Source organism: Prorops nasuta, unplaced genomic scaffold (assembly GCF_024137725.1).
Source record: "Prorops nasuta isolate Cenicafe-Biocafe unplaced genomic scaffold, Cenicafe_Pnas_1.2 PNAS00027, whole genome shotgun sequence".
Taxonomy (NCBI): Eukaryota; Metazoa; Arthropoda; class Insecta; order Hymenoptera; family Bethylidae; genus Prorops; species Prorops nasuta.
In genome coordinates, this window is record NW_027116824.1 from 2,178,180 (window position 1) to 2,201,612 (window position 23,433).

General features: G+C 37.3%; 1 protein-coding gene across 6 annotated transcripts in view; it reads right to left on the reverse strand.

The window, feature by feature from the left end:
* Positions 1-23,433, reverse strand: part of LOC136782500 (cell adhesion molecule Dscam2-like) — a 116,491-nt gene that overhangs the window by 45,877 nt on the left and 47,181 nt on the right. For all 6 annotated transcript variants that reach the window (XM_066741961.1, XM_066741958.1, XM_066741960.1 and 3 more), the window contains exons 3-5: positions 12,551-12,871; positions 9,604-9,765; positions 470-619 (exon numbers count right to left, since the gene is read on the reverse strand). In XM_066741961.1, coding sequence (XP_066598058.1) covers positions 470-619; positions 9,604-9,765; positions 12,551-12,871 — 633 coding nt within the window. The remainder of the gene's footprint in view (positions 1-469; positions 620-9,603; positions 9,766-12,550; positions 12,872-23,433) is intronic.

Sequence of the window (23,433 nt, forward strand, 5' to 3'; positions counted from 1 at the left end):
CTTACCTTCACTACTCGCGAAGTTAATGAAAATAAAATACAAAAGTTTTCTCGCGACGCGATGCAAGCAAGCTTCGATCAGGCCAGTTTTCCAGATCAATGGAAATAGCTTTTGCATGATATTTATGTAAATTAATTACACGATATATTCGTTTTGTCAAAGCTATATTACATCGAGGCTGTCTAATTTAATAATGGTTCTCCTAGACAACTGTCATCTTGCAGAGTCCCGTATCTTATTAAAATGTTATGAAATTGGAAGAAGGCTTCTTGACTCGATAAGAGTAATGGAATCGATTTCAAGTGAAAGTCAAATACTACTGTCAATTTTCAGAATCTTACTGGTCGATATTTCAGTGTTATTCCGATGCTGTCACGTTTCATCGACATTCGCAAGTATTAAATATTCAGTTAAGTGGGACGCGGCAGACGGAATAACGGACGGGTTGCCATCCATTCTGAAAACTTACCGGTGACCATCAGCCTGGCGTACGAGGAACTTTCGACGTTGTCGCCAGTCACGTGATGTACTGTACGACAGCGATAGGTCGAATGCGCATCCGTTGAAGTCACCGAGAAGATGAGAAGTTCCCCAGTTGGCAGCATATGGTATTTCCCACCTGCAAAAATTCACCAAACTGTTACAATCCTTCAATAAACCCGACAAAAGCTCCATTCTTCTTTCCAATTTTCTTGAAAAAAGAAATCTCTCTCCGTTTCTCTTTCATTTACTGTACACTGTAGTTGAATATATTAAAATTGGTTGTAATATTTTTGTTCCTTATCTTTCATTATATTTCAAAAATCTGAAACATTTTCAATTTAAGACAATAATTTATCTATATTGATGCGTTCATTAATTATACATATTCCATTTTCGTATCAATAAATTACAATGTATCGTTCCCTTTAGAAAGACTGTAATTAGTGCATTCAGTATGATAGGTGATCTATATATTGTATATATGCATAATCGATTTATAATAATTTCGCAATTATAATGCAGCTCATTCTCCTTTTAATACTAAACGTAAAATATTTTTAGAACAATTTTATCTCGCAATTAACAAGCTAATTTTAATTAGAATGGAAAACAAAAAGGGCAAATCTTCACACGACTGGTGACTCAGGAGGATTTTTAGCAGTCGCTCCTGCCGGTGGCACTGGCCACCTCGCTTTCTATCAATATGCAAATTTTTTTAATGGAAAATTCTCCCTGTTGTCCTCACCCGACGAGGTATAAATCGACGTTGAAAATAAAATTCTCACCGTAATAAAGTCGCCATACTGACTAACCATTAGCAAACCGTGTCAACTATAGAAGCAAGAGCTTGGTTTGCCTTCGAAAAATCCAACTTTCGATCGATAAAAACTTAAATAAGTACATGTAACAAGTTTTTTTGTCGATTTTCTTAAATAAGAAACGAATAAAATAGTTTATCACATGATTATAAATAATTAATCTAATAATACAGCACAGATTTTGGAGTATAATGCAATATTAGATAAATATCTAATAAATTTAACCAAATATCGTTGAAATATTTGGATCGCAATCAGTTAAACGCATTGTACCATTTTCGCATGGCAATTTCAGTCTAGCAAAGTTTTCACCTAAACTATAATAAATAATGAGATATCAGCGATTAGAATTGAAATATTCATTTCATTTTCACGAACAAGATTACCCAGACGTATTCAACTATTGATCGAACTTTAAAAAGTATACAAATTTTGGCGGTATACATATATATCAACGTGAGAGCAAAATTTTCCAAAGAAAATGAATTCATTTTTTTTCAAAGTTCATCTGTATGAATGGAGTCGTGGATTGATGCTTTGTTATTACGTAGAATAGCCTTAACATTAGATAGGCATTTTTGCTTCAAGATCTGTGAAATATGCTTCAAAGTCTGCCGTCAAAGCGTATTTTGAAAGCAGGCGTGCAGTGTAATTTAATAATTCTGTTGGAGAAATCATCGTAATGCGTGGAATATTTAATGTAAATGGGAAAGCGTAATTTAAATACGCGTTTTACGGTGGAAATGGCTTTGAAGCTAGCACGTGTTACATGTATAAAGTATATAATAAATACAGTGTATATATATATATGTGTACATATAGGAGCTACGAATCAACAGAATTGTAGCGACTAATGAGCGTATTCGCACGATACAACTGCATACGGCGTCAATATTTTGACAGGGAATTTCCCTGTGCACTTTATTCCAAGGGAAATCGCGCGGAATTCCATCCCAGTGAGATGCAGTCGACTGTGCTGCGAGTGAGTATGCACCTAAGTCTGGTTACCTTAAGGCTGATGTGCCACATGCCTCCGTTACCACCGATATTGCACTGAAATGCCCATTCGAGAGCAAAGCCCCTCGAAACTTCCAATTTCCCCATCGATATCGATCATCGTTGAAATTGCTACCTAATAATAGCCCAGATACACCGATTTTCAATTAAATACAAAAATTTCTTTCTTATGTCAGAGCAGCGATTGACTCGTACTACTTGCATTATCGCGAAATCACTATCCCTAACTAATATCAAGTAGATTAATGTTTAATTTCATTCGTGCTATATATTATTATTATTCCCATAAAATAAACAGACAAAACATTACGATCAAATATTAATATTAATAATGATCAATTTTTCGTTAATTACGGTAATTTTAAACAACTCGTTAGCGAGGAGCGTTATGATTGACCTATTTAATTTTTGGCGTAAAAAGGAAAATAAAAGTCTGGCGCTAATGAGCTTTCCTCTCATCGTCGTCAGCTTTATTAATATTCAAGTTAGGGATTGCAAACGGCACAATTCTTTTGGCGTTGGACTTAAAAATGCGAAAACAGGAAGGCCTGGATAGGGCAAAGATCCTTCTCACTGGGTGAAAACTTTGTTTTATCCGACATTCATGCTTGACTGACGGCTCGCGCTAATAAGTGTAATGGACCGCAGCCTGAAGCTGACTGGGGAGGGGGTGGAAGGGGCGAACAAAACATGTCGACGGGTGTAAAAAAGCGAGTAGAGGAGAGAGGTGTGAATGGATCGTGGATGCAAATAATGAAAGACGCATCTATTTGGCTGATGCTGCCGGATTTAACCAACGTACATACATTTTTACCCATCTCGCTGAAATAATATACGTGAATGGCTATGTTACGCGAAAAGGATCGCGTCAAAATGCTGGCCAAAGGAAGTCGTCGAACCTACCCATAGAATTTCTATGTAACTGGAAACATAACTGTTTATTTTTTCTCCCAATTTTTCAAAATTCTAATTAAAGCACCTCCATTAAGGCGATTTCGAAACTGCTCGATCGGTAATTCGCAATGGAACTCCTCCATCATTGATCTCTCTTAGCTTTTGTTTATTCTTCAATGTACCAAATCACTTTTCGAAAAGTTCGCCAAGATTTCCACGAGTACTGATTAATCCTTCTACTGCAAACTCGGACTTACTAAAAGTAAAGTTTTTCATTGAAACGATGCTTTGATTGCTCGGTCGGTAATCGAAACTAAATTTTATTGTCTACTATTTCAAGTTTAACTATTAGTTTTAGTTATTTATTGATTGCATTTGATCGAGTATTAACAAAAAATGGCAGCAAACGAATTGAAACTTTGGTGAACCAGCTAACAATACGGTGTTTCGTTTTTTCGATGAGGAAAAAAGACTGACGAACGATGCTTCACGTCTGTTTTTGTATCTATGCATACTATATATATATATGTGCGGTATTGTATTTTTTCGCCCGATAAATGCGTTTTACGTTACGCATTTCGCTCGTGCGCGCCTAACCGTGGAACAAAGAGTAATTTCGCTAGTAATTTTGTCCGCATTTGCGTGGGGCCAGAAGTTCGATAAATATATACATTGAATTGCGTTCGATTTGAAACTCAAAGGGGAGCTGCCAGGCGAAATATGTAGCGCGAGAGAATATTGCTTAATAGGGTTTTGTATTATTTCGCCCTTATAAATTCTCATTAAATTCACTAGTAAAAATGAGAAATTACTGCACGTAAAAATTTCTGTCCATAAGGTTAGATCACATTTATCCATTTAAGGCTGACATTAACGAGTAGATTGGGTTATTGGAGCATAGCATATAGACGAAACAAAATCGACTATTTAAAAAATCGTTGATTATTGTGGACACCATTATTTGACGTTAAGCTTTTAAATCTGCATACGAATAATTGCTATCGACATATTAAGATGAATAAAAGACTAAATTTGGATCATAGACGAGCTTATTACAGATATGATTAATATGGAAATAGATTTTTCATTAATCAGACACAGCGAGGCGTAACGTTGAAAATTTCTATCCCGATGGGAGATGCGAACACGAGAATACAGCATCAGATGATTTATGTATACGCTGGCCATTATAGAAATATGTTTCAAGCTCGATTTATTTCAAGCTGGAGTAGCTGCTCTCCGGAGTGTCGTGCTCCCAGCCTCAGATTCTCTAGTTTTAAGGAAAGTTCGTTCATCCTTCCTTGGTATCGACACCCCCTGAGAATTCCCAATAATAAATCATCCTAATCCTGTTCGAGCTCGCGTACCTGTCTGCCTATATCTTCTCACAATCGATGCTACTCTCATTAAATCACTCTCTTTTCAAGCATTAAAAACTTGGGATTTATGTTGCTGGTAGTACATATAATATTATGTGTAATAAATAAATAGTTGTTTTGCCTACTTGTGACAGGGAGAAGGTAGTAGGATTATAAATGTGTTAAAAACTCTTAAATTAATAGATTATTATTAGTAAACAATGGTACTTGGGTAAAAATCATGGAAATTCGTGGGCTCTTGATTCTCCATAGCTATTATTTGAGATTCATAAGATCTTGCCTGAAACTTGTCTTAAAAAAAAAGTAGTTTGTACAAATCTCACTGTAAGCTTGAAAGAAAACGGCTCAGTGACAAGTAAGGTTTGCTAAGCTTTGCAGGATAGCTATACGCGGTAGCGATAACAGCCCCAAGCTGTTTTCTCACCCCCTAGCCATCTCCTAGAACTTTCGGTTTGTCTAGCCGGAAGTTAGGCCTCCGATATCGAAGCGCAAATCCCACTTTGACACTCTTGCAAAGTCTTAGACGTAACCAAGCGCATCTCTCCCCCGAGCTTTTTCCAATTTTCACTCCCCTTTTTAATCTCGGATTAATTACAAAGTTCGTCGCCCGTTTATTCAATAACCGCTCTCACCACTTTTTCCTCTTGTTCCCTCTTCGGTTTTTCATCTCCAGCCTCGAAACGGATACTTTATTATGCAACAATTTAGCCGACCAATTTTTATAGTTCCCTCCTCCTCTCCGTGCTCCTTTCTCGTTGGATGGATAAATTAGCGTCTGTGCGAGAAAGTTTTTACATAACAAAAAGCACTCGTTCCTTTATACGTATCGAAATTTTTCTATTTCACCCTCTAGCGATATCCCTGTACCAGCTTTGCCAATTTTCATGATGGACAGGCTTAAATATTGAGTTAGATTCGACGCAAGGTAAACAATGTATCTTGAAATTGAGAGGAATATGGACAGAAAGTTTCGATGAGAAGTTTACGTAGGAATGGGTGTGCAAATCCGAGTTTGACACTTGGAAAGTTTTAAGGTGTTCTGGGCCACCTTAAGCGCATCCAGTATACTATATATACAGCATAGTTTCTCTAACTTCGCAATGTCTTTCCCCACATATTTCATTCAATCATTGTTGTAATCTCGATCAAGAGAAGTTCTTGAAATGAGTCTCCTGTCAAAGATTTATCGTCTGACGTAAAAAAGAAAAATAACGTAGTTATGTAAGCAAACGATGTTGCAGAATTCAAGGAAATATATTTCAAGCTGTCTGAAATAATGACAAATATTATTACAGTAACCAAATCTGAATTTAAAATATTTTCAGTATCAATCGAGTGATTCTAGCATTGGCAAGAGTTATGATTAATCTGATAAGTTAACAAAATCGTTTAATCCAATTTAATTTGAGACCTGCTTTGTGTCATTCAGTGGAGGGACTTAAGAATTGCTTGTGCGCTCGAGAAGTTAAATCGTTCTCGAAAACAGGAAGGAAGGTGGAGGATAGGAATGTGCATCTCGAGTCCAATGGCAGCTGCCAAAGCTGATAACCGGAAGTAACTTTCATAATCTGCGCCAAGCGGGCCGCTAGAAGTTAACCGGGAATTAGCTCGCTTTGATCGAGTGACTCACCTTCTACTCCTCTCAGCACTCCGCAATTCTTTACCTGTTAGAACTGTGTACTGCCTCGTTTTATTAAATTGCGCGTAGTTGCTGTGGAATACGATTATAAGGAACTAAGTAGAAATTAATCTCAGGGAGTTTTACTTAATTCCAGAATCTATCAATGTTCGTGTATTTCTGTTTCTTTACAGTTGGCAAAAAGCTCGAAAAGTTTGCTAAAACTGCATTCGATTATTTCCACCAGAAACTTCCTAGAAATTATCTTTCGTTTTCAATCGTATCATCTGTTGGAAAATTCAAGTGGATTCACGAAATGGTACAACGATAATCATAAATTGGAGTCGCACCCAAACTGTTCCAATTAATCAATGAACTAATTTCATCCAGCTTTTAGTTTGGATTGATCGATTCGTTTCGCTAAAACTATTTTGACCTGGCTTCCGAGACTAATTAATCGATTTGTTTGACCGAGTCTCAATAAGAGTAAAAATGCTTTGAGTAAGTTACTGAGAAGCCAAAGCACCTGCTGCACAAGAACAGAAAGAGGGGGTAAGGGGTAGGAGAGGGAGAGCTGAACTATATAACTTCCGGGCTTTCGATCACAATGGAAATTCATCCGAACTGTTCACCCCTTGTCTAGACCAAACTACGTATACCTATATGTACATATATTTCCACTATAAGCTACCAAAATCATCCTGAAACAACCTGTTTCCCTGGTTCTTTGCCTAATTTGCAACACCATATTTTCATAGACTATATTATCCATGTAGCAATTTCAGCTGCACCTCTGAAATTTACACATTATAATGTACAACAGCTGTGTATATCGATATCAATACTATCAAAGTTTCCTCCAAGCATTGACACGATTAAGTTTTGAAAAAGTTGCCACACGTTTGAATAATATCAATGTTTCTTTAAACTTTATAAACCAATCAGCTTTCTACTTTGAAAATATTTACAGCTCTTCTTTGTATATAGACCAGTCTTAGATGTGATTGTTATATGTGTGTTTCACCTTCAACCTCTCTGGTTCGTTCCAGTTCGAAACTAATTCCACGCCAAAATAATCAAACTTTGTTCATCGAGGGATAAAAATATTTGACATTTCCCGATTTTCCAATTCGACGAATCTTCCGCTCTGTTTGACGATAAACATTCTTCAGTAGTATTGTTGGGCACGAGAAGACTCGCCATTTTTAATTGGATTAAGAAAGACATTCTTTTTATAGGAGGAAAAAGATTTTGCTCGGAATTATTTATGTATATAGATTAATTTGTTTGTTGTAATGCTCTTTTTTCGCTTTTTATGTATTCTGTAATAAACTCACTTGTAAACTTAATATAATGCCAGACACTGATTTAACTATTTTGCTTGTTTTATGTTATTTTTAATAAAAGAGTGACTTTACATAATATAACAATGTTACACAGAGTAATGGATGGATATGAAGGGGGGAGGGGTGGCTCTTAGCTTAGTTAAATCGGATGACTTCAGGTGCAATTCAATCTCGCAATTGAAAAAGTGCAGACTTGCAAACATTGCGAAGGGACTGAGGTAGGGTAGAAAGGGGGGTAGCAAAGGGAGGGCAAATGGGAAACGAATCGCTCGGAAAGTTTCAGATGCGTGCAGATCAGCTGAACGCGAGAAGCTTGTAGCTTCGGCATAATTTCGATGGAGAAAACTTTGTCTACCGATCCTAAACTTCTTGCTACGTGCATGAATAAGTAAAGTTAAAAAAAAGGTTGATACCAATTCAAAAAACTATAACCATAAATAGAAATTATTGTAGGTTAAAAAACACAATAGTGCAGAAAACTTTTGATAGGATTGAACCTGAATAAGTACGTGGTATAAAATATAAAATTGAATCTGTATAAATGGAAAAAATAATATTAAATAAAAGCTAGTAGAGATTAGTAAGGGATGAAAAATTTATGGGAAATGCTTGCAAGGAGGAGGTAAAATGAGACGAGCGGTGAAAGAAAAATTGGAGCTAGTCGCGAAAAGAGAGAAATATGGAACTTTTGGTGCATTTTCAAGTGTAATTTTACAGAGGAAGGTACGAGCTGCGCAAGTTTACCGGAAAAAATGAAACTTGGAAAAAGCTGGAGGAACGTAGTAAGTTGGTGTGTGTACGGGTTTACATTTTGGGGAAAAGTGGGAATGGCAAATGGGATCTCGAACAACGTGGAATGCGTGAAGTTTTCGACGAAACTGACTTGGGGGAGGCGACACTGCCTCGGCACAATATTCCCATTACCACTGCATGCAGCAAAATTTCCAAAACTTTTCATCCCTTTCACCCTTTCCATCCCCTGTTACATTCGGTCTTTGGCAAAACGACTGGTACAATCTTCAAGACGGGTTTAGCTTTCTATGCTACGTCGAGTTTTCACTCTGAACTCGAAGCCCCTGCCAGCCAACGTCAATAAAACTTTGCAGAAAATGAATTAGCTCGTAAAATCAAAAACTTCCTTCTTTTTCTCACAACGAGAATCTCAATTATTCCAACTTCCCTTCATTAAAAAACAAAAACTATATAAATTGAAATATTTCTACTTTTTCATAAAATTTTTAACGTCTTATCAATTATATTCGATTAGAGTCTTGGAAAATTGAGTGTGATAAGATCCTAATTTTGTGACTCAGGATTACGAAAATCTAGATACTTTCGAATCTTTGGTCAATTTGGGAAGATCTCATTAGATCTAAAAGCAGATTCAGACGATCATTTGGTTTCGAAATTGAGATCTAATCCAGGTTTGATCGAGTCAAACTAATCTAATCTAATCACTCTTGACCTTTCTTCCCTCCTCTCTAATATCATCTATTTCACTTTACTCTTATGGATTAGCCTTACTAATTATATCTACTTTAATTAATTTTCTCAATCAACTAATCTTACCGGCTTCGTCGATATCCCATTGCTTTTCTCAAGGGTTCTTACACTCTGTTGATACACATTTGTTTTACTTTGAGATAATCAAGATATGTGCGATCTACATGCACGCAAGGTCAATCAAAGCTCAAAGGGAACTTTTTGTACAATTTTCCACAATTCATACAAAGCTTATATGCTGAAAGGATGAAAAAGGGCCTGTGAAGCCGTGTATATATAAAGGTACACTTCAGACTTTAATTAACTCGAATATTGACCAGACCAGCATATCACGTCGCCCACATTTGTTTTCGTATGCGAAGCCTACCCTCTTAAACCTTATATTTTAACTAATCAAAGTTGAATTTCGAAGCAACATTACAAACCATAAAAATTCCCAAGAATTAATCAATACAATAAATTCTCTGTTAATTTACTTTTATTGCAAAACCACAAAAAACAAAATCTTTAAACTTTGGTGGATGTTACATAAAATGAGTACTTACTGCTTTCTGGTCTGGGAAAGATATTGAAGGTGGAGTCTTGTACCCAGGAAGTAACAGAAACATATTCTTTGACGAAGGCAGGAATTTCGCACCTGAGGACTCCGGTATTCCCAGCTAAAACGTACGTGTCCTTCACTTGAACTTCGTACTTTTGACGAACCACTGAAAACAATAAAACGACCGAACCACTTGAGTCGGTGAAAGGAAAGCTTTGTTAAAGAGTGAGAGCGTTAGGGGGGGGGGGGGGAGGAAAAAATTATACTTCAACTGCAAGTCGGTAGGAGGGTAGGCCGAGAGAGAAAAATGGCAGGGCCAAATGGAGAGAATGGCTCCCAGCATTCGCCAAGAATCATTACTTCGATAACTGTCACTTTTCATCTCTAGCGTGCGATCTCGGTCCTTTCATTCTTATTCAACAAGCATTTGCTCTCCATTTCTCCACAAATCAAATATATATTTCTATCATAATTTAAAAAACGAGGCACAATAATTAACTAGCTGAATTTCTCTCAAATTGACTCATACTACTGGCCAAATTATTGTTTTTCCTATACATGCAATTAACGAACAGATGTAATTACTAGCTGTGATAGAGGTTTCTGATTTTTCCATTAAATATCAGGAATCCCCAGAAAGCCAATTTAGTACTCGAGTGTTAGCTTCGGGACCAGTCAGGAAAGGCTGTACTTTTAGTAATTAGTTCTCCCCTCGCGATTTTAGCCCCCCTAAGAGCCTTCCACGTTCATTATTGTGCGCTTGGTGGCACACAATTCTCTCCAGTCGGCAAATGCGATAAGTGATTCTCGTCAGACAACGGCAGAACGATTGTCAGCTGCACTGAAAAACAAAAAATTTCTACCACTTGCTGTTTCTCTCTGACTATGCCTGACCATTCCAGACTCACGCTACTTACAAACTCTAAGACGTCTGGCCACAGCTTTACCTCTTCACTTATCAATGAAATCAAGTCATGAGATCAATAATTTACTAAATATAAACCTGATTTTTGTTAATTATATTCATCTGAATATTTAAATTCGAATTTTTGCAATAATATTCTCTCGAATCAATCGGTTCATTGATCCATGTAATATTTTAATGCAGTAGTTATAAATTCGTTAATCGATTAGGAAATAAAATGTCTGAACTGAGTAATTAAAAGACTTCGTTACGAGAAAGAGTAAAAGTATTTACCGCTTTAGAAGAAAAGAGTGAAATTATGCGGAAGTAGCTTTCCAGTGGGAATAGTGGTAAAGAATTCCAGACTCGACGGAGCCTCCGCCAATGGCAATTAGCGAGCTCCGCCATTTTCCCAGTTGAGACGAAGCTTATCTGGCCCGTTCGTTCTCGATTCACGAGCCGCTAAACGCGATAAGTGATTCTTGGCAGGGATTGGCGATTTTACAGACGCGCAACCAGAACGAAAGAATCTCGCGGCTCGTTTGTCCCCCTCAAAAACGAACACACACACACACACTAACGCGAGAGCCCACACGGCTACTTGATTTACAGATAAAATAGTTGGCAGAAAACACCGCGACCGCAAATCTTGATTCTGGCAACGAGTGCTTTCACACTTTAACAAATTAGATGAGAAAGTTTAACGGTCCTAGCGGAGAGCCAAGGTTTTTTTGAAAATTTTAATCGAGAGGACGAAAAATATGCTGCAAAAATTATGGTTAGTGCTTTTCTTCTTCACAACCAACCGAAAATCGTTTGAAAGCTCCCAGTGACTCTGAGGAAGACAAAAGCTCGAAATGAACATTTACTAAATAAGCAGGTTCCGTACAACTTGGAAACTTTTTCAATCACGAATTATAACTCTGCTTTGGAATACAAAGCAATTTCGCGTGGAAGGTATATTAGTGGAGTTTATTGTAATAAAAATAAATGAAAATAATAACAAGAGTAATAAGCTAAAGTATAGCTTCGAAACGACGACGAAGAAAAGTGATAAAAGTGTTATTAAAAGAGCTACCAAGAAACCAGTATGAAATTGAAACTATCCTAAGTTTTTCTACACAGTTACTCGTACTTTCGACTGCGAGAAACGACAAATGTTTTGAGCACGAGTCTGGGCTTGGAAGATAATCCGAAAAATAGTACTATTAATAAAAAAAAAATAAAACACGTGAATATTCCTTCTGATGGAAGTCGAAGATTAAAGGAAATATTTGTTTGGTGGATAAAATTAGAAATTACATGTTTTTCAATGGAAGTCTCTCAAAGAATTAAAAAATTTGTTTATAAAATATCAGTTATGGTTGGTGTTGGGTTAAAAGGATGAAAGTTGATGTTGGCAGTGAATGCCAGCTGTTAGCGAACGGACGTACGGGGCCATCAATCTGCGTTGATACCGAAGAAAACTGGTGTACGATGCAACAAATAAATGTACTTGGCTTGACTCACTCGAACCACGATAATTCTTACCCCTTACCCCAGAATCAAGGTTTGGAAAATCGTTTCGACAATAACGGGATACCCGTCTATCTTGTTTCTTAGGTGTGAGAAAATCTAAGAAAAAAAATCTGTTAAAAGAAAGCTTCAAGAAGGATATCTTTGAAAAAATAAAACTTCTTGATCTTTAATTTTTGAGGTTGGCTCAATCTAACCTTGATAATTTTTAACCTTTACCCCAGAATTAAAATTTCAGGATTATATAAATTTAACTTTTCAAGTTTAACAAAAATATAAAGAATGTAAATTTTTGTTATAGGTCAAAACATACATCCTTTCGCATCTTAGGTGTGATGAAAAGCAAAGAAATCAAAGTAATCGATAAATGGAGCATGAATAGGGAAAGTCTGTCAAAAGAAGACTCTAGAAAGGGTATCTGCAAGGAAAGGGATTTTCTTAAACTTGGAACGTAACGGAGCGTGGTGTGGTTTTGGGTTAAGGGGTTGAAAGGGGTTGGAGGTGGTGAATACGATAAGGGATTGTAACTGACCAGCCTTTACGGTGATTTCACGGCCGAGTACCCTGCCGACAGAGTTGGATGCTTGGCACCTGTAGTCAGCCGAGTGAACATCGTGTCTGTAGCTCTCGGCGCCGAAGGGCAAAAAGTACATGGATCCATTGACCAATATCTCGCGAATGTGTGGAATTGGAAGGACCGGTGAACCATCGCCCATCAGCCAATCAATCCTCGGCGTTGGACTACCGTGAGCCGCGCAGTGAATCATCGCACCGGTGTCGTTGGAAAACTCCACCGAACTACGTGGCTCCGAAACCAAAACTGGACCCTGACTGTCCAGCACCACTCCTCGTCCTGAAACAATAACATCACCCATATAGTCACTCCAATTAATTTCCTATAAAATTTCTACAATCGCAAATACAATTATAACCTTAACAATAAGGAATTTTTACTGTAAACAGAAAACTAGTAAGATACAAGTAGTATAGCGTGAAATATATCAGACGAGCCGAGCTTGTAAAACTTTTATTATAAAATTGTTTCTTGTACTTTTTAATTATGTATCGTCGACACTCCGCGGTAATTCTTAAAGCTTTCCTCGTTATATTTTCTGGGTTTTCTCCCTTTTTTAATAAATGTTGAGCTAGCAAAGAGCTTTTTCAGGATTAAAAATTTTACAAATTTTCAAGACGTTAATGTTAACGTCACTCGACCGAGGGCAAAAAGGGACACGTGACTGTAGAAGATGGATAAAGCTCGCAGGAGAATGGGGATCACCGTGAGTGATACCTCGAGGCTGAAATGTGGACAAGTCGGGCATCTGTCATCGGCTTCGGGGAATTGAATAAAAAGCAGGAAGATCGAAAATGATCGATATAGGCTGGCACGCGTCGCTTTAAGAAGATAAAACTCAGCTTTTTCAACGTATCGCTATACTACTGGTAAAACGATATTTTCTACGGTGAGCACGCACGCCACTTTAAGCAGATAAAACCAAACCCGGTATTCTCAACATATTGCATTTGTACAATCCCATTTCCTTAGCCCGATATTCTTACCGCGTATCGTCAAATACAAACTTATCGAACGATCCACCTGGATGAAATTGGATAATTTTTGCACCAAGGTCCTACATTTTCTGATATATCCTCTGCCATACACCCCATTCAATATTCGAAATTCAATTATTACTTTCGTACTAATCATCAGTCACGAAAACTCCACCAAGTGATTTATCCAGATATTTAAGCAGCCAGTAAACGAGATACAATATTTTGTTAAGAGTTATAGGAACCGGAAGTAGGGGAGATTGCTCGTGAGTGCTAAGCTCTTTAGGATATCGAACGATCCAGCTGAATGGAATTGGATCATTTCTGCACCAAGGTCCTACGGTTTACTGATATATTCTCTACGATACACCCTATATCCAATATTCGAACTTTAGTTATCATTCTCGCGTATAATGATCAGGCACGTCAAACTCGTCCAAGTGATTTATCCACGTGTATACTCAGCCACTAAATGAGATATAATATTTTTGAAGAATTATAGGAACCGGAAGTGGGGGAGATTGCTCGCGTGCGCTAAGCTCTTTAGGAACCGCTTTGCCTATCTTGCTGCTGCCACGGTGGAATCTGACATAAGGTATATGTATATGAAAGGAAGCTTTCGCCAGATCGTGGGTAAGATGTTTTCCAGCGATCTCGGAACAGGCTGAACAGAAATGCTGAGGCGTGGCAGGGTCAGGTGAAGTTAGGTTAGGCTAGGTTAGATATGGTAGAATGCGCAGAGCGGATATGGTCGCATTATGTATGCGGGGGCCGGTCGGTTTGATATCGAGCTTGCATCGCAGCTGCTCAAGTGCATCTCATCTATAAAAATGCACCAGCCACCAACTGCCAACCCCCATTAAACTATACGACTTACGTCAGTATTATCGGCCACCCTAGAGCGACCCCCACCACTCCATCTCAATCCCAATTTTACGGAATATCTCCACCTAATTTTTTCACGATGTATGACTGAATTTTCAAATCACATTACCTATATGAATTTTATATATAATTGCATCTCCTGATATATGCTTCCACTTGAAAACCTACAGCAGAATAACGTATACCATAATTATATTGACCAAATTACCTAACCAAATCTCACAACTAACTTTCATGCGCTATAACTTTGCTATAACTCATCACCGAATTTCACATCCAAATGTCGTAGACGAGTTTCTTGTTCGCAATTCACGTACGAATTCCATGGTCAAAATCCTATATTCGTGCTTCGTGCTTGCCCTGCAGTGTTCACATACGTATGACATAATATTATAGAAGACAAGCAAGGATAATTATCATTCCTGACCGAGGGTACCGACACATATTTCCTTGAATCCAGTGACAAATGATTTACAAGGATTTGAGGAGGAGTGTGATATATGGTGCATAATTGAAAAAAAGGATGGGCTGAGAGAAGAAGAGTGCAGCTGGGGTGGATACGGTCTGATAGGATCTGGTAGCATTTGCGTTGCCAAAGTCCAGTGCATTATGCATGAACGACCGTTTGATAACGTGGACCAGAGCGTTGCAAGAGTGGATCGCTAAGAGTGCATATCGGGGTGGCTCAATTTCAACCCCCTCACCCCTTTCGCACCACTATCGTACACTCCTCACCCCCTCAAATGACATTTTCGTGGTGCATCGTCTCTGCCACGTTTCTAATAGCTACATTGCCCTTATACTGTACTATAGCACAGCTATGCATATATAGCACACGTAAAGTATACTATACCTATACACATACATATACGTATGCCTGTCCGAGTGACGTTTATGCACGGTGCTTCCTGCGTTCTACGTCCTCGTTGCACCTGCGACCCGCTTTACAACTATACACTGCCTCCATTTATACAGCACCCCCTTTCACCCCCTCTTCCAACCCTCCAACACCCCAACCCCTTCATCCCCATGATTTCCGTCCCGGCTTAACCTCCCGGCTCCACTAAGCTCGATTGTCTGTATGCACATCGCTATGCATGTTGTAGTAATGCATTCTCATGCTAATGCGAGTTCCTCCAACTCAACAATTTATCCGACACACACGAGTCACGATCCGCTCCTCACGCCCACTCTTACACCCCATTTTTTCATCCCCATCCTTCGCTGATTGATCTATCGCCAGTGATATTAGTGGTACCGGTGCGCGAATAGCGCACAATTATCGGTCACGATTAATAAATCATACTAAGTCACTCGTGATGATTAAGCAGTATACGTATAACATTTTTCATGACGCATGTCGCTGCTCGTGCATTTATTTTTATTTTACTCCCTTTCATCGATATTATGATTAATGCTATTGTCAATAGAAGCCTTTTCATTTGAGAAAGTATCTGTGAATATGCAAATTTCCGTAATATTTTCTTGTCGTAAAATTAAAAAGTGTAGATTTAAGTAAATTTAAGAATCATCGAGTTGGTTACCTCATCCAGCAATATACTTCGCTATTTTTCGTTAATCCGGCTATCCGGATTTCGAGATTATAATGAAAAATTGCAGTCTTCCCAAATGAAGAAATGAACGTTCTAATAAATGCGTTTTAGATCTCTGCTGGTTAATGTCAGTTTGAAATATTCGAGAGCGCTAGTGTTTCACGCCCGAAGGCTCTTCTTTCTTGTCAGTAAAAATTTGTTGTTTTTCGTTGAAGCCCGCATAGGGAGGTTAGTGTACTGCGTTAATGTATAACATACGTTGGTAGTCTCCACGAGCTTCTTGTGTGCTTTTCATTTGAACACGTGAGAATAATGGTGCGATCCACAAATTCTTGAATCCAGCTTGTGTGTTGCGTACGAAACAATAAACCTATTATAAGATTCAAGAAACACGAATGTTTGGTGTACAAATATTCATTGTTGAAAATGCACTGTAGCTGCGTTATTCGAGGTGTGTTTGTTTGTAATTAAAATACAGGAAAAATGTTGCTGCGTTGCGCTACGCGTATTTTCACATCCAATAAACTCCAATAAGTGATTATATGTATGGAACACATACACAGAGAGGTGTTGAAAATTCACAGGGGTGGACATAACATTTTTCAGCCTGTGACACGAATACACCCATACGCCTTGCCAGGGTAGTAAAAATTCACGGGAGTAACGTAAATGTGTACGATCAATTACGAGAACGTATGGAAGTGTAAGGGAGCTCCATCTGTGCGAGTGATACGCTATAATAAAAATTAATGGGACAGGGAACAAGTGACGTATAAACGTGTAAGATAAAATCTATAAAAATGAGGCTTTTACTAGTATTTTGTTTATACATGAATTTCTATATGAACGCACATGGAAATTGTGCGTGTATTCGCGAAATACATGAAATGTTGACCTCGCTGATTTCGTGGTGCAGTATATATGATATCAGTGGATGAGTTCCTAAACTCGCACAAGCAAAATGCGTGTCAGTATATGAACATAGACACGTGTGCATTTGTAAAGGGAAGCTGTGTTTCGTCCGGTGGGATTGTGTTGTTGCACGCAGGCTGGAAGAGGGTAGGAGAGGATGCGAGTGTGTGTGTGTATGTCAGTGCCCTGTATTCTCCGGCTTCTGATTAATTACAGAGCCCCGACGTTACGGTGCACGCCGGTTGTTCTCATCTCTGTCTGTCTCTCTCTCTCTCTCTCTCTCTCTCTTACACACAACACACACACATACACACTTATTCCCGGCGTATTATCACCCGGTATACGAACCTCCGTCACTCACAAATTAACAAACTCACTTCCTTGTTCGCGATACCGCTAGGACCAACTTCCCTTATCATCTCCCAAGATACTCTTCAGCAAGTGCTACCATTTATCTTTCTCTTAGTCTATGAATTTGAAGAATTAACATCCCTCAATTTCGTAATTATTATTACATATTTGCTACGAGAATCAACTTTAAATCTGGATGGTAATGTAAGAACAGAAAACAACAGTCGATTTATAAATTTTGTTCCCAGGTATTACTGGACCTTTTCTATGTAATAACCCCGTTCCATTTTGTCCTTGCCAGTTAAATTATTCAGTATCTGATCCTTCCGTTGCCTGGGGCTGCCCCAAGAATTATCACGAAACGATACTGAATGCCCCACTTCTCTGCACGAAACTTTACACGTGGAATTTTAATAACGGCTTATCTTGGCACCAATTCGACGAAAAAGAAGTCAAGTTAAACATCACCTTCTTCTCTTTATTAGTATTTAATAATATCTGATAAATTATTCATCCGGGCATTATAACTAGTGGCAAATAGTTTAATCTATAATCTTAATACGAGACGTTCATAAATAATCTTGGTTGACGATCAATTTAAATAAACTGACCAGCAATTAAGCATTCAAACTGGACTAATCCAATACACCTGGGATTTATTCGTAAAATTAGCATGCAGCACGTATACTGTGCTAATTATAATCTAATGTTCCCAAAACTCACAAACTTCGGTGAAACATCTCCACTAGAACTACTTCCGTTTTAGCACCCATTGTCGTCACGCTGGAAAATGTCGGTCTACTTCTGAATATTATTCCAAGTTTGTCATGCTTAGTTTATGGTCCTACAAGTTCTGTTACTTCACAGAATTTATGAAACTTCATTAGGCCATTACGCCATTGTTGTTTTAATTTTATCTCTCGCCTTGCTTAAATAAGCTCCGAAAAGTCGCTATCTCAAACATTTTGAAAATAAAAGCATAGTGAAAATTTACGAAGGATCATAAAGTTTTTGATACCCGTTTAATGGAAATGTAATGTAAACAAAACGGTCTTACTGGATCTAGTATAATAATCCATTGATAAAATAATATTGTGTTTAATTCACATAAAGGATTCTTGGTATTTCGATAGACTTTAGTGAGATATTTCAAGAGATTCTCTTAGAATACGGCTGAAATGATTTATTTCTCAAAAGAACGAGTTTAACCAAAAAAAGTGAAGATTACGAAGCTTTCTACTCTTGAGCAATAAACTTCGTGTTCCAGAATCTCCAATTGAATGTTTACTGAAAACTAACTGAAATGTGATACGTAATCAAACAGAGCAAGTATATTTACAATGAAATGATCATTGTATTTACTGAAGTGCAAAACGAATATTGAGTTTACCTTCCTGTAGCTCTCACATTTTACGTGCTAAAACTTCAATTTAAAAATATTGTTGCCGAAACATAATTTCGAATGAAAAAACAGTGTGCTTCTATGAATAAAAATCTCTTCCGTATATTTCTATGAATGTTATTCATTGTTTATTCTTAGCGCTTTCCAGAAATATTTTCATTGTTATTTTGCATCATTGTTCTAACAACATATGTTGAATTCCAAATAACAAAAATATGCAGAGCAGGCTTTTATCGCCTAGCAACGACTTAGTCTACTTAGTTCGTTGTTAAAAGAGTCTTCACCATGTTGGTGAGTATCATACTCGTCTAAAATCAGGTACTCATAACCGAATAATCAACTTCATCCTCGTCTACTACCGATCGTCATCTAATTTCCGTCAGCAATCCTCTTTATCGATTTTTTAACAACTCCCATCAGAGGCTCACTCGGTGAACACCTGCTAAAATTAATTCGTCTCACTCGAAACTCCAGCAGTTCCAATGCCATCAGCCTTTAATTAAAAAAACATCGACAAAACAATTACCAACTTTTTTTTAAAAGGGCAGGATACAGATTCGACTATTTGTTGTTCTAAAATAAAAAATTCTTAGTGTTATTAACCATATACTATGCTTAAACAAATTTCAATATCTTAGTCCTTCGAACAGAATAAAAACATTATCAACAAAATGTTTAATAAATTGATTAAAAATCATTTTTGAATGGAGAAAGGTTTAGGAAGAGTAAAAAGATTACGAATCCAGTAGAATCGTGCGAGGTTAGTCTAACCAAGCAAAAAGATCCTCTTATACTTTGTGGTCGAGACGAGCCGTTTTTAGCAGTGGAACCGCGTGCAGCAGGCTAGAATCGTGAAAACTATATAGCATATACCATATAGTATACTATATATTTTTTATTATATCGTCCGTCTCGTCTTCATCCGAATGGAAGAATCTAGACGGAGCAATATCGGCGGAAATCGAATCGCAAAATGGAGAAAATGACTGCGAGTTCTCCTGCGGTTTCCATAGAGCTTGGTAAAGGGGTTGGGTTAGAGGGTGGGTTTGGGGTAGCATTCCTCGGCGAGTTAATCCCTCGAGCCTGGAATGGCTGACAATTCCATGGATCTGTGCCTTCTGGCCTCGCCACGCAAACTTCTATATCCGTAAGTACGCGTCTTGATCTTCATCGTGTATATATATACACGCTTGTACATACGTATGCGGGTCTGTAAGGCAGAGAGCGATGATAGGGAAGGGTGGGGAGGAGGATTCATGCCGGAGCCCACGGACCACATATTATCATTCCAAATCGATTTGCCGATTCGTAATATCGCGAGACCCGACGTAAATGGATCGTAATACTGCGAGAATCCGGATAATCGTACCCCTGCCGATCCTACACCTTCCACCCCCTTACACCCCTACCACTGACAAATCGAAAGCTGATGCATACAGGATGGAATAATCAATTCGCTTTCTTATTACGTTATAACAGAAATGAGAATCGAATCTAATCTACCCCTGGCAAAAAAACCAACTCCATGTCTGATCCGTATCATATTTTAACGACAACTTGAAAAGCTCTATTATTATTATTGTAATGTGTGGGTGTGCGCTTATTTCCTCCAAACGGATGCTTTCGATCAAAATAATGATCGAGAATATTGTATAAGTAAGAATCGATGATGAAAAATAAAGCTATCAATAAATCCTGCTAATCAGAGGTAACATGCCACTTGAATTTAACTCGTGTAAATATTTTTGCTGTTACGTATTAGTGTGCCTGTGTGAATTTACGTTGTTGGTGCTGAATGATTTGGGTATTTTCAGAGAAAGCTTATTGACATTTTGCGATTGGCCAACTTGAATTTTAATTATTGAATCGCGCAACTAGGCGTAAATTGATCGTAATGCTCCAGGAATCCAGAACATCGGTTAGTAACTGAAATCCCTCTGCACAGCACACACGCCAATACTCCAACCACAGGGGCAGAGAGAGAGAGAGAGAGAGAGAGAGAGAGAGAGAATGGATTTGATCAGAGGTATCGAAATTTAGATTTTAAATGCGGATAGTGAAAAACAAGTGATGATAGCTTCCACTGATTTATCGACAAAAATTAGATACAGGTCTGATCAACGAATAATAAATTAGTTTTTAGAATTAAGATAAATTAAATAATCAGTGTATTTGTGGATAATATGTAATATTTTCTGAAGACATTAGGATTTTTACTTTTTCGTTTGCTTTTTTTATTTTGAAATATTGAACCAATATGAACGGTATGCAGCTGATTCTTTCGTTGAATGAAACACGAGACGAGAATCCCAGGAGAAGACAGTGACTTTTCATAGACACATTGAATCGATGCGTGAAGTGAAACTGGTTTATTTAAGGACCGACGTGACCCTATAGGCCAGAGAGGTCTCTCTTTCTCACGGGGACTTCGACCCCTACAATTCTCATATATATACCTTCGACCTTTATGGACACACCCCCAGCACGGTTATTGTAATTCTAGCCAGGATTGCTTACTTCACCAACCACACTGAACTCAATAAAACGATACTAAAACCATTTAATACTGTATTCTGCGCGAAACCCTTTCAGCTCTATACCAATAAGATCTTCGCCCCAACACTTTTATCAGTTTTATTATACTTTTGCTACGTTTCAACGCTTCCAAATTAAGGCTATTAATTTGATTTTTCAGTTTTCTTTACTTCACAGAAAAGATCTTAATTTTCAATAGATATTTATAATACTCCTCTTGATTTATATCAGAATGTTTTTCTTAAGTGATTCTCATTATCAACATTTTCCATATCAAATCATTTCCCTAAATGAATATATAGCCTGCGTCGTATTAAAAAGAAAAATAAATAAAAATCAATATCAATCTGATATTAAAGTTTTTATTACCATTAAAATATGTGTTAGTAATTAACACGATACGTAAATAAATTATCGTTACGTCAAAGGGTTGATAGCAGCAGAAAATTTTCGATGCTCGGTGAATGAAGTTTTAGTATATCATAGCGTCATTTTAGTTGAAATTATGATCTCTAATTGAACTGAACAATTAAAATTTTCAATTGCCTTGGCTGAGTTCCGAAAATGCCGAAGAGACAAGCATAAAACGGTAATTTGCATTCCAACGAAAATAATATTTAATGGAGTCATATGGACATTATACGTCTTTAATGATGGCCATGCACAGACTTAAATTAGAATAGGCGTTCTAAAATAATGAAAAATCGCATTCCTCTTATTTAATTACATCTACGATAATTAATAATGGATGTAACTAGCAATATACGCGTCCCTGCATGTATTTAAAGCAAGCAGCAACAGCATTTCTCTCCATATTTTAGTCGCCAGTTGAAAATAATTTGCAATTACTCGCGCGGGTGCTGGTTGAAAGGAGGGGGAGGGTGGACGACCTGTAATTAAAATGCAAAAACACTTTTTCCTGCCAACTGCCAAAAACGCCGAAAGTTCGCCAGCCGAAATTATAACGGCGAGTTTAATCAGGCTGCTGTGAATTTTTCCCACCATATGCAGCTTTTGTTAAATAAAAGCTAAAAATAAAACTAGTCCAACGCATTATTTAAAGTACGTTGAATTCTTGACCCTCCATTTTCTAAATCAAAGAAATAATCTCGAATATTCGAGATTTCAAAGAGCATTTCAGAAATAAATTCTAAATAAAAAAAAACTGCTATTCTTTCATTTTTCTTGATACATTCGGATAATTACAGAGAATTATTTTCTAATCTGGTGGAATCAACTTACAGTGTTTAAAAAAAATCCTCTCAAAAGATGAATTTTAATTCATTTGTCAATTTATTGTATTAACTGGTCTGTTATAGTATCCTATTGATATGATTTTTTGTCAAAATTTGATTAATAACTACTGAAAAAAAATTAACTATTTGCCTTATACTTTAAGTTAATTAGAATGCTTTTTATGAGGTGATTTTTACGACTAAAGTAGTGAAGTATTTGGAAACATATGCCGCGGTGTGAGAAATTGCAATTACCGAGAATTGTCTGATTTACGAATTATTGAATCAAGAATAACGCTGCTTTATCGAATGCCTTCTCGTTACAGAAATCAATAATTCTAATGAACCGACAACGTAATTGCCATGAGGTACCTAATAAATGTATATCTGTCGTAAAAGTTTTCGTAGAACTAGCTGAAATTAAGTGTCAGGAACGTAAAAGTCGAATAGTAAAACTGAAAGTTTTATTAAAAGAAAAATGCAATTCTCTGTTAATTGAAGTCATCTTTAATTTATTTTGGCTTCACAAAGATTTCTCATAATTTTAACTAAAATTTAATTTTAAAAAATACAAACAAGGGTTAAAGTGTTTAAAGTGATATTCACATTTGCTTTATGGAAATTAGGTATAGTATACCCACTAAGTAGTAGATGTAAAGCATTAGGTGTAAAAAGTTCATATAGTTTGGGGTAAGTAGTTAAACATTCGCTGCAACTGAGGTTGAAATAGTGAAGAAAAGGAGGCAGTTATGAGTATCGTCACTTTGGAAGGCAAGTCACGTTGCAACGCAGCCCGTTTTTCCAAGCAATTAATTTTCAATGCCGCAATTGCCGGTGGCTCTTGCACAAATAGAACGCCGTACTGACAAAACTTCAACTGGCCAACATTCCTCTCACCGCTTTTTCTCACCAGTTACCACACTATACCTGAGAAAACTAATAAGCACAAACCAATTTAATCCTGTTTATCATTAAATTAAAATGAATTTTG